At 40.9% G+C, this 21509-nt stretch overlaps 1 protein-coding gene across 15 annotated transcripts in view; it reads right to left on the bottom strand.

Moving 5' to 3' along the window:
* Positions 1–21509, bottom strand: part of ankhd1 (ankyrin repeat and KH domain containing 1) — a 170232-nt gene that overhangs the window by 65057 nt on the left and 83666 nt on the right. For all 15 annotated transcript variants that reach the window (XM_085995510.1, XM_085995499.1, XM_085995503.1 and 12 more), the window contains 10 exons: positions 20945–21092; positions 20621–20854; positions 19588–19682; positions 18760–18997; positions 15842–16033; positions 14433–14542; positions 14036–14123; positions 12664–12791; positions 12387–12530; positions 1160–1262 (listed from right to left, as the gene is read on the bottom strand). In XM_085995510.1, the coding sequence (XP_085851636.1) occupies positions 1160–1262; positions 12387–12530; positions 12664–12791; positions 14036–14123; positions 14433–14542; positions 15842–16033; positions 18760–18997; positions 19588–19682; positions 20621–20854; positions 20945–21092 (1480 nt within the window). The remainder of the gene's footprint in view (positions 1–1159; positions 1263–12386; positions 12531–12663; positions 12792–14035; positions 14124–14432; positions 14543–15841; positions 16034–18759; positions 18998–19587; positions 19683–20620; positions 20855–20944; positions 21093–21509) is intronic.

Here is a 21509-nt window from a genome sequence, read left to right as displayed (position 1 = left end):
GCATTCAGCATGGTGGAGGGAACTAAGTAGGACAGCTGGCAACATACATACCACCTTGATGTTGTAGGCATCTAAATCCAATACTATGTACCAGGCTGCCTCATCACCAACTGCTCAATCTAGGTCTTCATTTGGTAGTTTTGGCAGGGAACTGTCTGCAATAAGGATGAGTCCGCCTCCAAGGTGCTGAATATAGGCCAGAGCCTCCTTCATGCAACTGTATCTCCCTTTTGCCACAAATTCACCCCACGGCTCAGTCCTGGATCTCTCATGTGGACCAAAGGAAACCTTCCCTTTACATGCATAGGGGTTTGAAAACATGACAGAAAACTTTTTGGACACACCTCACACGAGCTTTACTTGCATTGAGATTTTGAGGTCATTAAAAATTAGATCAAACACCTTGGCTCCTTCTCAATACAGTCCAATCTAAGTTAGCATCCATCAGCGCCCCAGTACCGATATCAAAGAAAGTGGGGCAGTCACCTCAAAGTCATAATATTGCTCTTAGAGACATCCACCATATAGTGCACTGGTTAACCCATTGTTCAACATGGTGAGTGAAGCACATTGTACCCCAGGTAAATCTACCAATACCGTAAGAGATCATCTTCATAAAAAGCAAACAAAATGTATGCCTCTCTATTTCCTAGCCTCAAAAAGGCAAGATAAGTTGGCAGTTTCTAACACTGATCTCCAAGACCATTAAAATGTTCACCCCTACCACCCCACTTTTAGGAATCAGACATGAAATCTGTCCAAACCAGTCATCCTACTGTTAGCTAGGTGACAGTCTATGAAAAGTCCATGAAACCATATTAGCAGGCAGAAAATCTTATTTTTGAGGGACACAAATAGCATTCAAACTCCTTTAGTTACTTAAAACATGGATCTTAAATAAATCATGCAAAAAAGACAAATTGCAAAACTAAACGTGCTTCATATGAAACTATGTGCTTAACCCCATTAACAAACAAATGGGGTTGTTAGATACAAATTTTATTTCCTACATGTTCCTTCATGCTTCCTTCATTGTTGTTTCTTTGAGACTCAGGTCCCTAATGGGTGGGAATTGGGAAGGAAACTATATATTTATAATCCACAGGAAAGCACATTAACTTCCTCCCTCAACCAATAAAAACAAACAAAAAAAACTCACCTTTATTAATGACAGAAAGCGTAGCTCCAACATTCGCTGGAGACTGGTCAGGTTCCTGGGGTGGAACTACCATGGCGAGTGCTTGCACCGGTACCCTGGGAGCCTGAAATAAAATTAAACAATTCAATTGCACAATAACAGAGCACTAGATATATAAACTTATACTCTTGTCTGTAAGCAATACCTAGCTTCAGATGGAATTCAGACCATTCAAAGCAAGATTCTAATCTTTACCAAAGCTTAAATTTTGATAGAATGATACAGGCCCATCGTGCCTGTGCCAGTCCTTTGAAAGAGCAATCCAATTAGTCCCATTCCCCTGCCCTATCCCCATAACCCTGCAATTTTTCCCTCTTCAAATATTTATCTAATTCCCTTTTGAAAGTTATTAGAGAGTCTGATTCCACCACCCTTTCAGGCAGTGCATTCCAGATCGTAACAACCCTCTGCACAAAAAAAATTCTCTCGCCTCTGGTTCTTTTGCCAATTACCTTAAATTGGAGTCCTCTGGTTACCGACCCTTCTGCTACTGGAAACAGTTTATCCTTATTTACTCTATCAAAACCCTTCATGATTTTGAACGCCTTGATTAAATCTTCTCTTAACCTTCTCTGCTCTAAGGAGAAAACCCCAGCTTCCCTAGTCTCTACATAACTGAACTCGCACATCCCTGGTACCATTCTGGTAAATCTCCTCCACACCTCCGCTGGAGGTCTTGACATCCTTACTGAAGTGTGGTGCCCAGAATGGGACACAGTATTCCAGCTGGGGCCTAACCAATGATTTATAAAAGTTTAACATAACCTCTTTGCTTTTGTACTCTATGCCTCTGTTTATAAAACCAAGGATCCCAGATGTTTTTTTTTTTTAAACAGCCTTTGCAACTTGTCCTGCCACCTTCAAAGATTTTAGTATGTACACCCCAAGGTCTCACTGTTCCTGCACCCCCTTTAAAATGGTACCATTTAGTTTATATTACTTCATTTTTTCTACCAAAATGCATCGCTACACACTTCTCTGCGATAAATTGTATCCGCCATGTGTCTGCCCTTTTCACCAGTCTGTCTATGTCCTCCTGAAGTCTGTTACTATCCACCTCACTGTTTACATTATTTGAGTTCCATGATATCTGTAAGCTTTAAAATTATGCCCTGTATACCCAAGTCAAGTCAGTAATATATATCAAAAAAGAGCAGTGGTCCCAATACCCATGGGTGGCACCAGCACACATCCCTCCAGTCTGAAAAACAACTGCTCACCACTACATATTTTTCCAAGTGACAATTAAATTTTGACTCGGATTATTGTCTGTAAAAGTTTCCCCACCACTGACGTTAGGCTGACTGGCCTGTCGTTGCCAGGTTTATTCCTCTCCCTTTTTTGAACAGGGGTACAATATTTCCAGTCCTCCAATGCCACTCTTCTTTAAACTTTGAGCGCTGCCAATCTTTTAAGTATCTCTTTATTTTTACCCTATCCAATTTCTCTACTACCTCCTCCTTCACTGATACTGACAGCATCATCTTCCTTAGTGAAGACAGATGTAAAGTGCTCATTTAGTGCCTCAGCCATGCCCTCTGCCTCCACAAGATGATCTCCTTTTAGGTCCCTAATCGCCCCCACCCTTCCTTTGACTAGCTCTTTTATATATGTTTATAAAAGACTTTTATATTCCCTTTTATGCTACCTGCTAATCTATTCTCATACACTCTCCTTGCCACACTTATTTCCTTTTTCAGTTCTCTGTACTTTCTGTATCATGAGCCTGACATTTATCATAAGCCTCCTTTTTCTATTTCATTTTTAATCTCCATTTCTTGAGTCATCCAGGGAGCTCTAGCCCTTTCTTTCCCCCTTGTTGATCACCAGATATCAAAAGTATTCTGTTTAATCATAACTTGAAATCCCAAGTGTTTAATTCCAGTTTCAATTCACTAAATTCAATCCCAATTTAACTTTTTCACAATTACAAAGAATGTGAACCACGTGATTAGAGTACTAACTTCAGTTTGCAAGCACAGCTGAACCTCAAAAATCTGGTATTAAAAGCTCCCATTCGGTCACAGCAATGCAGTATCTTGGACTGTTTTTAATTCATTATCAATTAATAAAGACTTTTTTTTTTAAGTGGGTACGGAAGGAGCAAGTACTACTAGCTCCGCTTACACCAAAACAACAAATTTCAAAATAATGGCCCCGAATTTTCTGCCAGTCATGGAGCCTAGAGGGAGGTGGCACAATCTGTGACTGCCAGGATCTCAGATAAGTACCGCAAGTAGTTTAACAACCTGACCAGAGCTGGAAAGGTAAGCATCAGTTTATTTTTTGCCAACCCTGGACACTACCACATTCAACTCTCAAAGCAGCACACACACAATAGACACTTGAGACTGCACTCGGTATAAGTGCACCTCGATCACCCAATCCTGCAGAGTACATACCTACACAGCTCCCGAATCAGACAGGAAAACACACACCTTCACCTCTCACACACCACCACTATGGTGACACCTGATGTAGTGATCAACTGCAAGCCTCACCTGCATTCTCTTTACTCTTTGCAGAACAAGTTGATGCACAATGTCAAAGAGACATTGGTTCTATCAAACCCTTCCATAATCTTAAAGGCCTCCATCAGGTCACCCCTCAGTCTTCACTTTTCTAGAGAAAAGTGTCTGTTCAATCTTTGCTGATAGATATAACTTCTCAGTTCTGGTCTCATTCTAGTAAATCTTTTTTGTACCTTCTCCGGTGCTTCCATATCCTTTTTATAATATGAAGACCAGAACTGTTCACAGTACTCCCAAGTGTGATCTATACAAGTTTAACATAACTTCTCTGCTTTTAAATTCTATCCCTCTAGAAATAAACCCCAGTGCTTTTTATGGCCTTATTAATGTGTGGCACTGCTTTTAATGATGTGTATCTGTACCCCCAGATCCCTCGGCTCCTCTACTCCATTTAGACACCCCCGCCCCCCAAGGCATAAGTGGCCTACTTATTATTTCTACCAAAATGCACCACTTCACACTTGCCTACATTGAAGTTAAATTGCCAATTCATACCCATTCTGGAAGTTTATTAATATCGTCCTGTATTTTGTTGCAGTCCTCCTCTGTATTAACCCCCTAATTTCGTGCCATCCGCAAATTTTGATATTGCACTTCTGATTCTCAAGTCCAAAACGTTTATGGAAATGGTGAACAACAGTGGCCGCCAGCACCAATCCTTGTAGAACAGTCTGAGTAACTACCTTTAACCCCTACTCTGTTTGTTTTGTAACCAGCTTACTATTCATTCTGGTACTTGTCCCTGACTCCACGTTCTGACCTTAGTCATGAGTCTATTATGAAGGCCTTTTGGAAATCCAAATATATTACGTCTACTACAATACCCTCACCTACCCTTTGTTACTTTTTCAAAGAATTCAATAAGGTTGGTCAAGCACAACCTTCTCTTTTGTAATCTGTGCTGACTACTCCATTATATTTTCAGTTTCTAGATGTTTTTCTATTCCATCTTTCAGTGAGGATTCCATTATCTTTCCTACCACCGACATTAAGCTAATTCGTCTATAGTTCCCTGGATTTGTTCTATCTCCCTTTTTAAATATAGGAATGACATTAGTTGTTCGCCAGTCCTCAGGCACTACTCCCTTTTATAATGAAGTTTTATATGTAATAGTGACTTCTTTCCCAACCTTTTCGTATTCCCTTTCGTCATCCTCGCATTTGTTGTCTAGGTACTCAGTGTATGTCTTTTTCTTTAGTTTCAATTGTGCTATTATTTCTTTATTCATCCATGGCATATCATTACTGGCTAGTTTGTTCTTGCTTTTTAGCGAGTTATATTTCTCCTTGACTCTACTGATTACCATTTTAAATGTTTCCCACTGCTTTTTTTTGTTGGGCGGTAAACTTTTCCAATTTATTTTCCGTAGTTCTATTCTCATCCCCTTATAATAATTTTTTCCCCCTCAGTGTATTACTTTGTTGTCTTACTTATGACCTTCTCAAGCTTGATCTGAAACCTTATTATGTTGTTATCGCTATTGCCCAAATGGTCCCCTACGCTTACTTCTCTGATCGGTTCTGGTTTATTTCCCATTATTACTAGATCCAGCAGTGCTCCATCTCTTGTTGGGATTTTTAAAAACTGTGTAAGAAAGGAGTCCTGCACAAATTGTAAAAACTCCATTCTCTGTACCCATTTCGCCACCTCCTCTTGCCAGTTAAAAATTCCCGTGATTGTTATTCGATGTCCATTACTCATTTTACATATTTGCTTTTGTATTTCTTCCTCCACCCCTTTCCACTATTGGGTGGTCTGTATTAGCATGATCGATCCCTCATCTTTTATTTCAATTCATATGGATGCTGTTTCTAACCTTCTGTTAGTTATGTCCCTTTATTCTACTGCCAGTTATCTCTAAATTAGTACAGCTAACCCATGCCCCTTCTTCCTTCCCCATCCTTTCTGATATGTTATAACCTGCAATATTTAGCTGCCAGCTCAGTTCTTTATGTAGCCATGTTTCAGTTATTCCGACTACATCTGGTTCCTCGCTACAGATTATTGCCTCCAGTTCCCCAATTTTATTTTGGATGCTGTGTAATTTGCCTTTAATAGTTGTTTCCTTTTACTTTATTTATTTATTTGTTTTTAAACAGTCCTTTTATCATTGTTTTATAGCTATATATTTGCTCCCTGGCCGTTTGTTACCCTTGCTGATTACTTTGGTCTGACCTGTATTCTCATCTCCTATTTCTTTTATCTTCAGCATGTCACTGTGGCAGTGACGGAAGCAGAGGTCAGTGGCATCATGCGGCTGGGAGGCGAGTACCTAAACACCGGATATCTCCATGGTAGCCCTCTGCAGCGTTTCACCAACCTAGCCTTCCACCCCTTTTTAAAATGGAGACTGCATCCTGAGGGGGGGCTTGCTTAACCATTTTACCCCTTTTGATTTTTATTACTACAGATCCATAAAACCACCAGAATGCAGGTGAGGTGGAGCTCCAGGAGGTTGGAAAAAGTACATTTCTTTTGGCTTCCCCAAGCCCTTCCGTTTCAGCATTCGAGTCACCTGGCTCAACTGTTCTAGCCACCAGTGAAGCCAGTTAGATATAGCCAGGTAAGCTCATTGGCGGACGTCAGAAGTGGGAGAAGGATGTGGCCCCTCCTTCACAGAGGCAGAGTGGAAGGCAGCCGAGGACTGAAAAGTCATGGGACCCAGGCGTTATGGGTGCACACCTTAAGAGATGCATGTTCCAAGAGCATTACAGGAATGAGTGTGCTCTGGGGACCATCTTCAGAGTCCATAGGCAACAACATTGTGGATATGCTCTGATATGCAACAACATTGTGGAGACAGTGTCCGCTTTGCATGAACCGACCCAGGTAGTGGCATTTACAATGGGGGACAGATTGGAGGGCACATGCTTTCTGGTTGTAGACCAATGCAGTGACTCAGCACTTCCAGGATTTGGTGGCTGCAATCACAGGAGACATCCAGCTGATGACCGGGGCCGCAGATCCAGGGAAAAGTGGAAGGGCGACGATTGTAGTGCAAGTGCCTGATGCTGCCGACGCTTCAGGATGGCAGCACTTACAAGGGCTCCGGCCTTGTCTCACTCAGACCACTACGCCAGTAGAACAAGGCAGGCAACACCCGACTTCACCGCTCTCTCCACAGACGCAGCCAACCGTAGCTCCACATCAGGAGCCAGCTGCCATGAGTCAAGAGCCACCTCAGCCCCATGACCTTTCAGTCCAGCATCACGAGCCTCCCCCTCACCACTTCCTGGTCCCAAGGACAGTTAAATGCAACCGGAGAGAACTTGGACAAAAGTCTCGTCTCAGCACTCTAGGAAAGCGCAATGTCTTGAAAGAGTAAGTGGCTGTCTAATGCAGAGTCCACCTGCTTTTATTCCTGAGGGCTGCTTTTCAACTGCATGAAGGATGACTGTTCACCTTCTCTGTTGTGAGTTAATTAGGTTGGCCTGTTTGCTTGTGGACGTTCCATTATAAAGGTTCATTGCGCTCCGACAGTTCCAGAGAATTTTTTTTCTTGCACTGTATACAGTTTGATACTGCCCTTATTCTGATTTGTCATTAATGTGAGCCTATATGTCTTTAATTAATGTTCAATATACATTAATGCAGTTTAACAATTAATTTGTTTAATCTAGCAACAATTGTAAAGTTTGACACTGCACCTTTTCTTTTGTCATTGATGCAGGCCTGCTTATCCTTGGCGATCTCAAAGTTTAAAGTGCACTAATAAATTTCAATGGGGATTGCATTATATCTTGCAAAGTATGGATGCACCTTGACTTTTCACATGTTCTGTTGATGATCAATAATGCAGCTCCATAGAGAAGGGTCTGGATCTCATTTATTTTTCTTGAAGTTCTCTTTTTGTGCCTTGTTGTTCATTGATGCCAGTTTGTGTTGTTATTCATTGTATTAAAGTTGTATTTTCACTTCATAGAAACATAGAAGATAGGAGTAGGCCATTCCGGCCTTCGAGCCTGCTCCGCCATTCAATGAGATCATGGCTGATCATCCAAATTCAGTACCCTGTCCCTGCCTTCTCCCCATATCCCTTGATCCCTTTAGCCTTAAGAAATATATCCAACTCTTTCTTGAATATATTTAATGAACTGGCCTCCACCGCCCTCTGTGGCAGAGAATTCCACAGGTTCACCACTCTGGGTGAAGAAATTCCTCCTCATTTCAGTCCTAAGTGGGTTACCTCTTATCCTTAGGCTATGACCCCTGGTTCTGGACTCCCCGGCCATCAGAAACATCCTTCCTGCATCTAGTCTGTCCAGGCCTGACAGAATTTTATAGGTTTTGATGAGATCCCCTCTCAATCTTCTAAACTCCAGTGAGTATAAGCCCAATCGACACAATCTCTCCTCATACGTCATTCCTGCCATCCCAGGTATCAGCCTGGTGAATCTTCGCTGCACTCCTTCCATGGCAAGAACGTCCTTCCTCAGGTAAGGCGACCAAAACTGCACACAATACTCAAGGTGCGGTCTCACCAAGGCCCTGTACAACTGCAGCAAGACTTCCTTGTTCCTGTACTCAAACCCTCTTGCTACGAAGGCCAACATACCATTTGCCTTCTTAACCGCCTGCTGCACCTGCATGCTTACCTTCAGCAACTGGTGCACAAGAACACCCAGGTCTCTTTGCACTGCCCCTTCTCCCAATCTATTACCATTCAAATAATAATCTGCCTTCCTGTTTTTGCCACCAAAGTGGATAACCTCACATTTATCCACATTATAGTGCATTTGCCATGTTTCTGCCCAATCACCCAATCTGTCCAAATCGTACTGGAGTTTCACGACATCCTCCTCACAGCTTACCCTCCCACCCAGCTTTGTGTCGTCTGCAAATTTGGAGATATTACATTCAATTCCCTCGTCCAGATCATTAATATATATTGTGAACAGCTGGGGTCCTAGGACCGATCCTTGCGGTACCCCGCTAGTCACTGCCTGCCGCTCGGAAAACGACCCGTTTATTCCAACTCTTTGCTTTCTGTCCGCCAACCAGTTCTCTATCCAAGTCAATACCTTGCCCCCAATCCCATGTGCCTTAATTTTGCACGCTAATCTCTTATGTGGGACCTTATCAAAAGCCTTCTGAAAGTCCAAATACACCACATCCACTGGTTCTCCCTTATCTATTTTACCAGTTACATCCTCAAAAAATTCCAGTAGATTAGTCAAGCATGATTTACCTTTTGTAAATCCATGTCGACTTTGTCCGATCCTGTCACTGCTTACCAAGTGCTCTGCTATTACATCTTTTATAATAGATTCTAGCATTTTCCCCACTACCGATGTCAGGCTATAATTCTCCGCTTTTTCTCTACCACCTTTTTTGAATAGTGGGGTAACATTAGCTACCCTCCAATCCATGGGTACTGTTCCAGATTCCATCGAATGTTGGAAGATGATCAGCAATGCATCTACTATTTCTAGGGCCACTTCCTTAAGTACCCTGGGATGTAGATTATCAGGCCCTGGGGATTTATCAGCCTTCAGTCCCATCAATTTTCCTAACACCATTTCCCTGCAAATACTGATTTCTTTCAGTTCCACCCTTTCATCAGGCCCTATGTTCCCCGGCATCTCTGGGAGGTTATTTGTGTCCTCCTTTGTGAAGACAGAACCAAAGTATGAATTTAGTTGGTCTGCCATTTCTTTGTTCCCCATTATAAATTCCCCTGATTCTGACTGCAAGGGACCTACGCTTGACTTCACCAATCTTTTTCTCTTCACATATCTATAAAAGCTTTCATAGAATCATAGAATGATACAGCACAGAAGGATGCCATTCAGCTCATCAAGCCTGTGCCGGCTCTTTGGTACAGCTATCCAATTAATCCCACGCCCCAGCTCTTTTCCCCATAGTCCTGTAATTGTCTTCCCTTCAAGTATTTATCCAATTCCCTTTTGAAAGTTACTACTGAACCTGCTTCCACCGCCCTTTCAGGCAGCGCATTCAAATCACAACTCGCTGCATAAAAATGTTTTCCTCATGTCACCTCTGGTTGTTTTGCCACCACCTTAAATATGTATCCTCTTGTTACTGACCCTTCTGTCAATGGAAACAGTTTCTCCTTATTTACTCTATCAAAACTGTTTAAATCTCTTTACCTTTGCTGCTCTAAGGAGAACAACCCCAGCTTCTCCAGTCTCTCCACATAACTGAAGTCTCTCATCCCTTGTATCATTCCAATATCTGTTACTCTGAGATCACAGTCCCACTGGGAATAGTTTGCACGACTGGTTCAAACTTGTTCACTCGGTCGATGAAAGTTGGTGCAGCCTTTTGGGGGTTTAAAGGGCTGGTGAGTTGTTGAGTGCTTGGATGGACATTCCCTTCTGAAAATCGCTACTGTCTGAGAGCGAGGGAGAAGGTGGTGCAGCTTTGTTCTGATGGTGGAGGCAATCAGTTATTGAACATCACTGCAGAGAGCTACCTTCTGACTACCCTGGCACCTCAAAATGACCACTCGTCGGAGCAGCTTTCACCCCTTGCAACTCAGGAACTTCTGATTCCACGGCTCTTTGCCAGTTATGTCCAGGCTGAGGTCTTTCCACGAGGTGAAATTGTGCGGTGCGTCGCTGACCCCAATTATTTTTACCACACTCTGGTGCATACTGCAGGACACTGCCTGACCTGTTCAAGCACCTGAAACAGCCTCTCCACCACCTGCCTGGTCACCACATGGACACAAAAGTAATATTCCTCTGCTGCAGTGTGCGTCACTCGGAACGATGTCAGCAACTATCTCATCAGGTCTTGTCCCCTAGGATCCAAGCATTTATCAGCCTATCCTCGCTGAATAACTGTGTGATGGCTGAATGGCGAAGGTAAAGGCATTGTGGCAGCCCTCCACATGCTGCACATTGACGTACAGTATCCGTTGGTGGGTACAGGCAATCTACATGTTAAGGTTGTAAAAGCCCACTATGTTGATGCAAGTCACAGGGTTTCAAAGCGGCATTTTTAGCACCATGTGGGTTCTGTCGATTTCCCCCTGCACCTGTGGAAGCCAGCAAGTCTGTAGAAATGTATGGGACTTTCTCTTTGCTTCATGTGGAACATGCCACAGGTAATAAATTCTGATGCTCTGTGGAAAAGGCATCATCACCTGGTGAATGTAGGCCTTTAGAAGCCCATAGATCCCCTGTGGCTGACTGGATTCCTGAGCTGCAGAAGTTCAGGATCTTGGTGGCCATCGTCTCGACAAATAACACTCGAAATAATCTGTGGCTTGATGTCATCCTGCTGAATTTCACAGAGATGGCTGCCTTTTATGAAGTATAGTTCCTCCATAAGGACCTGGTATGACATGCCTGTACAATCCCTGGGGCAGGGAAGGTTGGGGCAAAAATGTCAACTTCAGAGACTGGAGTTAAGTTTACTGCAGGTCTCGGTATTGAGGAAAAAATATCGCTGTAAAGCTGCAGAAATAAAACTAGGCAGTTTGGGACTTCTTCCAAGGCGAAAATTGCTTAATTGCACTGACTTTGGTTCCTGTTCAACCTAAATTTTTAAGCATAAATCTACGCTAGCACATTATCCACGCAAATGCGAGAAATCCAGTGAGCTCGCCTCTTGCATGGTGAACAGAACTATGTAAATGAGCCACAGATGGTTTCAGTGGACATATGTTAGAAATGTCCAGGAATTTTGTGCGCAGCAATGTCTCAGTGTAAAATCAGTACAAAACAGCTGCGAGCGAATATCCTCAGGGGAAATAATGGAGCAACGTCACTCTTATGCCGAAAAGTTCCAAGAAATTTCAGGCCTTAAATTGCTCTTGCCTTGTAGAAGATGGTACTGTTTTTACTTTCACTTCTACCTCCTTGGAGACGTGCCACTTCAGTAGGTTAGTCTAGAGAGTCACTCCAAAAACTGACTGATGCAGAAGTTGCTACTTCAAACAACTCCAGAAGCAATCAAGCCAAAACAATCAGAATCTCAATTTGTCTCTGCACTGGTCTTTTAATCTTTAGGAACATACATACTGGCTGCAAGATTGGGCCAAAGCATTTTTTCACCTCTGCTGTCCAGATCTTGCTCAAATTTAAAGTTAAGACGTGAGCAATAAATTCAAATTTTGCTGTAGTACGTGCCAAATCCTGGTTGAAACTCAATTGGAAACCATATTTACTCGGGAGACTTTATACCAAATCCCTGATAGAATTTTTGAAGTCGCAATTGTAAACTTTCCAAAATAAAAGTTATCCCAAGCTGTAGCCAATACTAAGAAATGCAAATAAAAACATACAAGATATAACAGTTTCACTCTTGTTCCAAGTGTGCCTATTGCAATTTTTGATTTCCCAAATCATGTGCAATTTTCATCCAAGTGTGCATTAGTTTTATAAACAGGGCAGTTTAAAGTTAATGTAGTCTAGAACATATAGCAAGTTAGAATGAAGTGCAAGCTTATGTAGAAACAACTATAATCAGCAACAAAAAAATCAAACATTGATAAGAATGGCTTGACTGCACCCCACAAGATTATAATGTTCAACTAAATTTTCTTTCAGATTTGCATTTTTATTAGTGTCTGTTCACAATTGGTTTTAAAAGCAGTTGGTCAGCTTTAACATCGGTCTAAAATAAAAGTTAGTGCTTTAAATTTTACCGTGGGGTGCAGTAAGTTGAAAATAATTTGTAACCTCACCTGAGACTGGTCATGTGAAGGTGGTGTGAGCTGAGCCACATCTGGTCCTGGTACAGGCAGGATGTTGTTTGGGTAGTCTAACAAGTACGAAACCACATTTGTATGCCCCCCTTTAGCAGCTTCTATGAGCATAGTGGAGCCGTCCTGAGAAACACATCAAAGATAAGCCAACTTTTCTTTTTCATAAAAGGAATTTTGTAAAGGATATTCGCTACATCAGACCGCTGTACAGTTTGAAGTCTTACAAAATGGACCCTGTAAAGCACATTTTCAATACCTTTAATCGATGCGTGGGATCTGCCCCATGTGCCAAAAGGAGTTCAACAACAGCAAGGTGTCCTCCAGCACATGCTAAAGACACCACTGTATGATCGTTGTTAGCTGTTGCCCTGTTTACATTTGCTCCTAAAAAGGCAAAGTTTAAGCGTAGTTAGTGTGGAGCAATTGTGCCGTGACCATATGTGCAATCTGCACAGTGCTTTGAATCAATTCCAGTATTACCGTAAACGCAAATCAGTTGGAGTGCAATAACTTATATAAAAATACGACAGATATTCTCCTGAAACCACTTTCAATTAATATATATATTTTCCTGGTACAAGCAGGATGCAGTTTAGGTAGTTGAAGAAAGACAAAGCCACATCTGTATACCCTCTTTAGCAGTTTCTATGTGCATAGTGGAGCTACTGGAGATATCAAGTGAATAATGTTTGGTAAATATACAATCATTGCTTCAACAGCTTGGCTTTACAATAGCTACTTCAAGGATACCAACTAAATAGAATGCACTTGACAAACCTAGAAGAGTGTTAGATACTAGGAACCATAAAGAAAGCATTTAATTATCTATCACTCAAATGCAATTCTCAGGAACTCTTGAATTTCTCAGATTAAATTATTTCCAGTTTTAAGCAAAAAAAATGCTTTACAAAATATCTGCTTACCCTTTTTAGCATTCATGGGGCAGGAAAATGGACAAGTACTTGCAACGCATTAAAAGCTGAATGAGCTTCAGTCAAGAATCAAAAGGATCTCCGAGCACTGAATACTCACCATCTCAGCAATAAAGGAGTTAACCTGTTTCTTTTGAGTACTATTAAAAGAAAAGTTTCCCTAAAGCTAGGAGCATTTGCTTTCTTAATGTTTTACTTGGCGTGTTTCACTCCAAGATCCCATACCTCTTGGGAAGCAGAAAAAGCCAAATGAGGATCACAGAATAGCTATCAATACCGTCTGGGTCAATAATTCCACCTCTTAGCCTTCACAGGAACATACAGAACTTCTTGCTACGATCAGTTTTGGTAATCTGGAACTTGGGAGTGGAAGCACATTTGCTTTGCAATCTTCATCAGACAGCACCACCTTTCAAATATCCTGCATCATTCTGCTCATTCCCAATATAAGTTCATCAATACCCTATATTGTTTATTTCAGTGTCTCATTTTGTGACCTGAAAACAAAGGTCAGCCAGAGAAAATTGCCATGTCCTGTCTTAGATTCTCACCAGTGGGGAGGAAATCTTACTCAACCCATTAATTTCTTTTACAACAGTATTAAAAAATTTGAACTTTAAGCTTGTACAATTGTATGTAGAAGAAAACTTCAAATTTTACTCAGGACATTTTGCAGGACTATTAAAGGAGGCTCACCTTTACTGATGAGGAACTGTACGGTACACAAATGGCCAGCTCTTGCAGCTTTCATCAAGGGTGTCCTCCCACCTTCAGATTCATGCTCCTAAAAAAAGGTTTTGGAAATTCACGAACGAGCTCAAGAATTAGAATTCTAATTTTAACTATATGCAATGCAAAAGCTGAACTTCAGAATTCCACTCTTTAAAAAAAATACTAATACACGACTATGCAGTTCCTATTAAACTTGTTATTTAACGTGGTAATGAAGAATCCATCTTTTAGATGAAGTATACCTAATCTAACTATTGAATATTTGCTAAGATGGATTAAATTTATATATTCAATTGCAGTCAACCAAATTATCACATTCCTATTGCTGCAGTGTGTTGTTAGAGGGTACAGTGATTCTTACCAAATCAGCTCCCGCTTGCAAAAGAACATCAGCAACATCAGTATGCCCATTTTCACAGGCATATGTTAAGGCTGTATCTCCTGTAGCTGTAGTGGCATGCACATTTGCTCCTAACAAAAAACAAGAATTCTTTAACATTTCAAATATAGCATATAAAGACGTGCTCAATGTAATGTATTAAAAAAAGGGGTTATCCACTGAACATATTTATCACTTCAGTTAGAAATTTAACATGTTTTTAATGGCAAATTACCATGATGTATAAAATAATATGAATTAGCAGTACTTAAGTGAAACATTTATAAATGTAGGATGCAATTCCTATCTCAGATGCAAGGTTTTGAGTGAGTAATCAGTTCCACAAGCAAGATACCACATCTGACAGACCTTCATATACACCAAAGGCTTTCCACTTGAAATTGATGCTTCTTCCTCCATTACCCCTCCCTGATAGAATTTTTGGAGTTGGAGTTGGTTAGCACCAACAATACTAAAATGCATTCTTTCAACATGTTAAATGTAACTTACTTTTTAGTGACTGATTGCATTTTAGCTTCTTCCAAAGTAATGGAAAGATAATGAATTTACGGCATGGAATTCTTGTTTGTTTTTGATCTCAGCACTTGCAATCACCAAAATGAATGTCCATATCAAATTGTGCATGTTTGGACTGAACATTGCAGTTCTAATGGCGAATATAAAGTTAAAATATTTGTTCCAACTCTTACTTTTTTGACAAAAGGAAACCAAAACCAAGAGCCCAAAAAGATTGCCAAAATAAGCACCAAAAAAAAGAAAAAGAAAAAAAAAAATCAAGCAGCAAAAATTGGAAAGCCTGTTTATACTCTAGTTGCATCACTGGTAATCAGATGTAAGAAAAGTGTTTAATCATGCACTGAATTCCTTTGTGGACTGCTTCCAGCACAGCTGAAGGGACAAAGTATTAATCAATTTTTACCCTTTTAAAGGATTATGAGTTTGCTCACATTTTGAAGCTGAAATGAATTTTCTATTTTTGAAACTGAAATTTGACTTAACAATAGTACTTCATAACATCAGGTTGCATTGTGCAGCTCACAGGTTTGATCCTTAATCCACTCAGTTCCTGATCAGAGCTAGACTGTGTGGAGAGACTAGGATATGCACCACACTTATGACATTACAAAGCTGCATATTGCACTGACTGTAGGTCCCGCATTGGACTCAGTCACCAGCGAACTCATTTTTAACCTGGAAGCAAGTCATCCTCGGTTCCGAGGGACTACCTAAGAAGATGATGATGATGATTGCACTGACTTATGACAGTACTTTTAAGCTGCTACACAATTCTTCTGGACCGCAAAGTGAAATAGTAACACCTCATTTGGGATATTAGACACTGGGCAAATAATATGAAATCAGGAACATACCTGCTGCAAGTAAATATTTGACCAATTCAAGATGACCTTCTTGAGCAGCCTCCATCAATGGTGTAGAGCAACCTAATTCAATGTCAGCTCCTGCCTTTATTAAAAAGTCTGCAACTTCCAAGAAGCCTCCACAGCAAGCTAGAGTCAGTGCCGTCTCTTGGGTTTCTTCTGTCTGTGCATTTATATTGGCTCCTAAAAATCCAGGCAGCAATTTATAATTAGTGAAGAGTTTGGTAACTAAGCTCCAATGATTTTAGCTATCATCAGTATTGTAATAGCTTCTGTTTAGTGACTTTATTTTGGAGCTCTGAGTATTTTATACATCAAGTTATACAGGTACTAAATACAAGTTAGCTGAGCTACAGCCAAAGTTGTTGACATGGTCCAAGGGGTCCCATTGCAATACTTCATCATTGGCATTAATCCTGCCTGGAAGTGGTGACCATTTCAATACATACTCCAGAGAGTAACTGGCTGGGAGAGTAAAAGGTAAGACAAATACAAAGCATTTTTATCTATTACATACGGCGGTATTTTTTTTTTTGTCATGCCACACATAGGAGTCAGCTGTTTCTTTCCTTCCACAACAGTACCTATATAGTTAAAAACCAGGTTCATTCACAGAAAATGATTCAGCTTATTTTAATACACAAGGGCCTAGAAATTGGGTTTTGGTCTTGCCAGGGCTGTAGCGCCAGAAAGTTTGCGCCAGCGGTAATGCGGCAGCGCGCGACGAAAATTCGGGTGCGCCGGGCCCAGACGGCGGCGGGCGCTAAAACCCTCCTTTAGCGCCTCAAAACAGGCGTGAACTTGAGTTTCCTGGCGCTAATCCCCCGCTGCGGCACCCGATGCGGTGCGGCAGGCGGGGGAACTGCAGGCCTCCTCCTCCTGTTAAGGAGGAGCTGCCTGCAGCCGACAACTGTCCGGCGGATTGACCCGACATCTGAGCCCGGCACCTCGGGGAAGTGCCGGGCTCGCATCAGACACTGATCAGGGCCGCGGAGGGGGGGAATGCAGGAGTCCGGGAAGGGAGGTGCGGGCAGGCGGCCGCCGGGAACGCGGCCGGCCGCCGCTCCACCTTTATGCGCCGGCGCACACTGGGGGAAGACTCTGTTGCCAGAGTCTTAGTTGCGCCTACCACGGGCGAGGCGGGCGCAACTGAATTTCGGCTTGGGGCCGGGTTACCACGGCAACCGGGACGCTGCGCACACCGATGACGTCATCGGTGCCGGCGCAGCGCTACCGGTGCAACGCCGATTTAGGGCCCATGGGAATTTCTCAACTGGCCATAACTCCGGCGCTAGGCCCTCTAGCGCCTCAAATGCGGCGCTAAGCCTACCGAATTTCTAGGCCAAGGGAACCAGAATAAACACTATACCAGGTACTGACGGGAAGGTCAAACCATTCAATTCAAATATAAGTATCTTGTGAATTTTGTCTGAAAATATGTTTGATTTGATTGGCAGCTCGAGTTTAAGAGACACATGGTGAAATGTTCTCTGTTCCAGTTATATTTAAAATAATAGTCTCAGCTTGTCTAGCTTAAATTGAGTAGTCCATTTGAAGCCATCTGAGATAAACAGGCCAGAGGCACTTCATGGATGGTCAGCCATAAACTGCAATGTAGGACCTTGTGGCCAGTTTATATTGCAGTTTAGCACAGCAGGCGTGGCTGGTTTATTTTCTATCTACTGAGAGGGGTTTTGGGGTGGGGTGGGGGAGACAGATAAGTCTGCAACTATTGTAAATCTACAGTTTGTCACTGCTTCTGTTCACATCCATTTCCTGTTTAATAAACAGATGTCAGTTTATAGCTGCAGCCAGTCTCATCAAGTGTTTATTCTACCATCCTTCCAAAGTCAGGAAGATTACCTGAGAGCACATAATATAAATCAGTAAATTGAAATACAGTAATGAGTGGTTTTTTTATTTGATCCAAGGACTTGCTACAAGACACTCTCCAGGTCTTAGGGAGCAAAGGCTTGCCTAAATGAATAACCAGAGTACAAACTGAAGATATCTTGAGTAAATACCAAAAATAAGGGGCACCGAAAGAATACCATACAATTACTTTCTTAAATAATCAGTCAGCTTTTCAGTTTAGGATGGTATTACTGGACCCAACTACGAAGGGATATTGCGAGGCACATGTCTGCAAATTATATAAAATTTAAACACAGTTACCACCGTAAGACTTGCATTTACATAGTGCTTTAATGCATCTCAAACTTGCCAAAGCTCTTCACATTAACAATCAGCTATTTTGAAGTGAAACAACTGTTTTGAAAGGTTTCACAATGCCCAGAGCGAACAAATAACCTATTTCAGAAGGCACTAATCAAAAACTTAAGATTTAAAATATTTTAGACCTCTTCTCCTCCTCTTCTACTGTAACAGTACAAATACGATCAATATAATACAGTTTTAATAGCATTTGCAAAGATGCTCAAGATTGCTAGTTACTGAAAATGTTTTTTTTTTTGCTTCAATGTAGTGGAACCTCCAGCATCTTGCATCTGGTTTTATACATGCAATATACCGAAAAATAACACACACCAATACTTCACTATGTTACTTTAGCAGTTGAAAGCAATGAAAGGTATTGAAACCTTTGTATCATCAGTACCTGTCAACCATAATATGGAACTGAATATTTGCTAAATCAGGGAATTATGTTTAATTTCTGTGTCCCCACTAATCTAAAAGAGACACCAGAAGCCTAATTTATTTAGCTACATTACTCTGCTCAAACTTTTCAAAAACAATGGTAAATCTAAGATCAAAATAATGAAATGATCATTTAAATCCAGATAGCTGATAGCTATATTCATGCAAAATATTCAGTGAAGAGTCAACATCTTCAATGTCATGTCAATGAGTCCTTCTATGTAAAGTTAAATACATGGGATCTTTCATACCCTGAGCAAGCAGCAATGCTACCATTTCCTCGTGGCCTTCTCGTGAAGCTTCCATTAATGGTGTATATCCTTCATCATTTACTTCTTCCAGGTTTGCTCCTCTTTCTATGAGCAAAGCTGCTAGCTCCACATGACCACCACAAGCAGCAAGAGTCAATGGAGACTCAAAAGAATCAGCTGGCATGTTTACTTGTGCACCGCTGTCCAAAAGGAGCCGAGCTACTTCAACATGGCCGTCCTATTCAATAAAGGTAATCGTCAGTATCTTGATATATTAAATACCTAGCAAATTCTAATATGCAACATAAATCAAATGCAAATCCGGTTTTGAATCTCAACAGCCAAATAAAGCCAGCAATTTACTTTGCATACATGTTAATAAAACAGTGAAATTAACTGAAACATTCACTATCAGTGAAAAGACTGATTGTTTTGTACAATTCAAACAACCTATTGTATACAGGAAAAAAGTTCATGCTTAACTCAAAAATCTTCAAGTTTTTGCAAAAATATTCATTAACATGCAAACAAAAAATGAAACAAGTTACAGTACTGTGCAAGGAAATACTCTTCAAAATCGTATAAATGTCTCATTCCAGTGTTTTGAATCTTTTTTTTTTAAGAAAGACTTGCTGGCATATTTTTCTCATTATCTGCAGTTGACCGTCTGCATTTTGTGATTAAATTGACTAAATATACTCTTATCTTGTTCAAGAAAGTTAACATCGCATTTATTGCACTGAACAAAATGTAACAAATTGAGACCTAAAGGAACTGGTGCAGCAATTTTGGGAGGGTGGGGAAGGTAAGGTGCACAAAAACACTTACCATACATGCCTCCATTAAAGCTGTATGCATCTCATCGGTTTTGTGCTCCTGATCAGCACCAGCTTCAAGAAGAAACCGCACCATTTCCAAATGCCCTATGAAATATAGAACAGTCAGGATTCATTAATAGAAATATATTCTGACATGCATTACCTTGTAATTGTATTTAAAACATAAGTTTTTTTTTTAAACATATGAAGTTATTTAAATTCCCAACACTTCATTCAGACTGAATGAAGTCCACAATTTTTTTCTACATAATTCTGATATAAAAGTTGTGTTATTTAAAACCAAATAAAAGGAAGCATGACCACATGATGCACTGTTCACCTATCAGATCATAAAACGTAACACTTTAAAGAGAGGCAAGTCTTGGAGGAGCTACAAGCTAAATATGTTGTTTTGTTGTGCTGTGGTAGAAACAGCCCAGAACAAGCACCTGATAGGAGGCTTCTATTTTAATGTCCTCTTAGTTTTCATTTGCTTTACTTTAGTGGGGTTTTTTGAGGGGGGGGGGGAAAGAAAGGTGGTGATTGCAGAACATACCAATATGGCACACAAAATGGAATTATGCTTTGAAGGGCTGGTTTTGAAAGTTTTTAGACTTTAGCGTTAAAGAAACACAGCTAATATAGGTACAATAGCACCACAAGATTTCAAAGAGGTCCTTATTTGGAACTACTCACGTGCTGCCTTTTACTTTTCATGCTTTCCAACTTTAAAATTTTTAATAAAAATTCTGCACTACATTCTAATTGCCTTGAACATGCCTTGTACACACACTGACCACCTTATCAGGTTACTAACTCTAATCTCTAACAATCTTGCTACGACCAAAGATATCTCATCTAAATCCTCTCAGGAAAGTTAACTTCTTCATTTGTTTAAACATCATGCTATCAATTGCTTTGCTTAGTTGTAGCTACTTAGAGATGCATACCTAAACTAAATGCAATATGGTTTTCAAGTTTCAAAACGAGCATGTTTTCTGCCACATCACATTCACCTTATAAAATATTGACATTTATCATACCTTTGTAACATGCCAGTGTAAGTGCACTTTCCTTGAACTCATTTGAGTGAGTATTGATTCCAGCTCCATATTCTAAAAGCACCCGAGCAACTTCAACATGGCCAGCACTTGCTGCTTCCATCAGAGGTGTGTGACCATTTTCGTTGTGATCCTCAATATTGGCCCCTGCTTTCAGAAGTACTTTTACAACATCAACAAACCCTCCAGCACAGGCATAAGTGAGTGCTGTGTTTCCTGAAAAATAAAAAAGTATTAGAAGTCTAAAGTGTGATCTTACTTTAGACAGAAAGCAAAGTTAGATAGCCAAGTATCTTCACTACTTACCCGTTGACGACTGAGCATTTACATCAGCGTCATGGGCCAATAGCAGTTTTACTATGTCTACGTAGCCTCCACTGGCAGCTGCCATCAATGGAGTTATGTCTCCCTTGATGCCGCGATCTTCAACATTAGCATGCACGGCTAGCAAAACCTGAATAATAAAAGTTGTTAAATTAACAGAGCTCAAAAGGGTAGATTTACTATTCAACAGCACAAATTAAAGCTTCAATTTGGAACTAGTCAGTCACTTAAACAAGGGGCATACTATCAATGGCTCCTGATCACTGACATGCCACTGGGGGAGGGAAGGGGGGAGGGGTGAACAACAGGCCTCTTCTCCAGAAGATGTGGAAAATTTATGTAATTATATTCCTAGCCAGTAAATGTAGCATATGGACATCTGGATTTATGCTATAATACTGCAAGTATAACTTCCAGGCTTTGAGGAGCAATGGAATTCTCTCCTTGTAGAAGGAAAGACTTCCCATACCTTTTTGTATACAGAATACCACAGTCGATTTTGCTAATTAGCGTGAGGAAAAGGGTTTCCAACACTTCTAACTCAGCC

Source organism: Somniosus microcephalus, chromosome 8 (genome assembly GCF_052327205.1).
Source record: "Somniosus microcephalus isolate GS21.2 chromosome 8, FLI_Smic_1.0, whole genome shotgun sequence".
NCBI lineage: Eukaryota > Metazoa > Chordata > Chondrichthyes > Squaliformes > Somniosidae > Somniosus > Somniosus microcephalus.
This window is presented reverse-complemented; position numbering and strand designations above follow the sequence as displayed.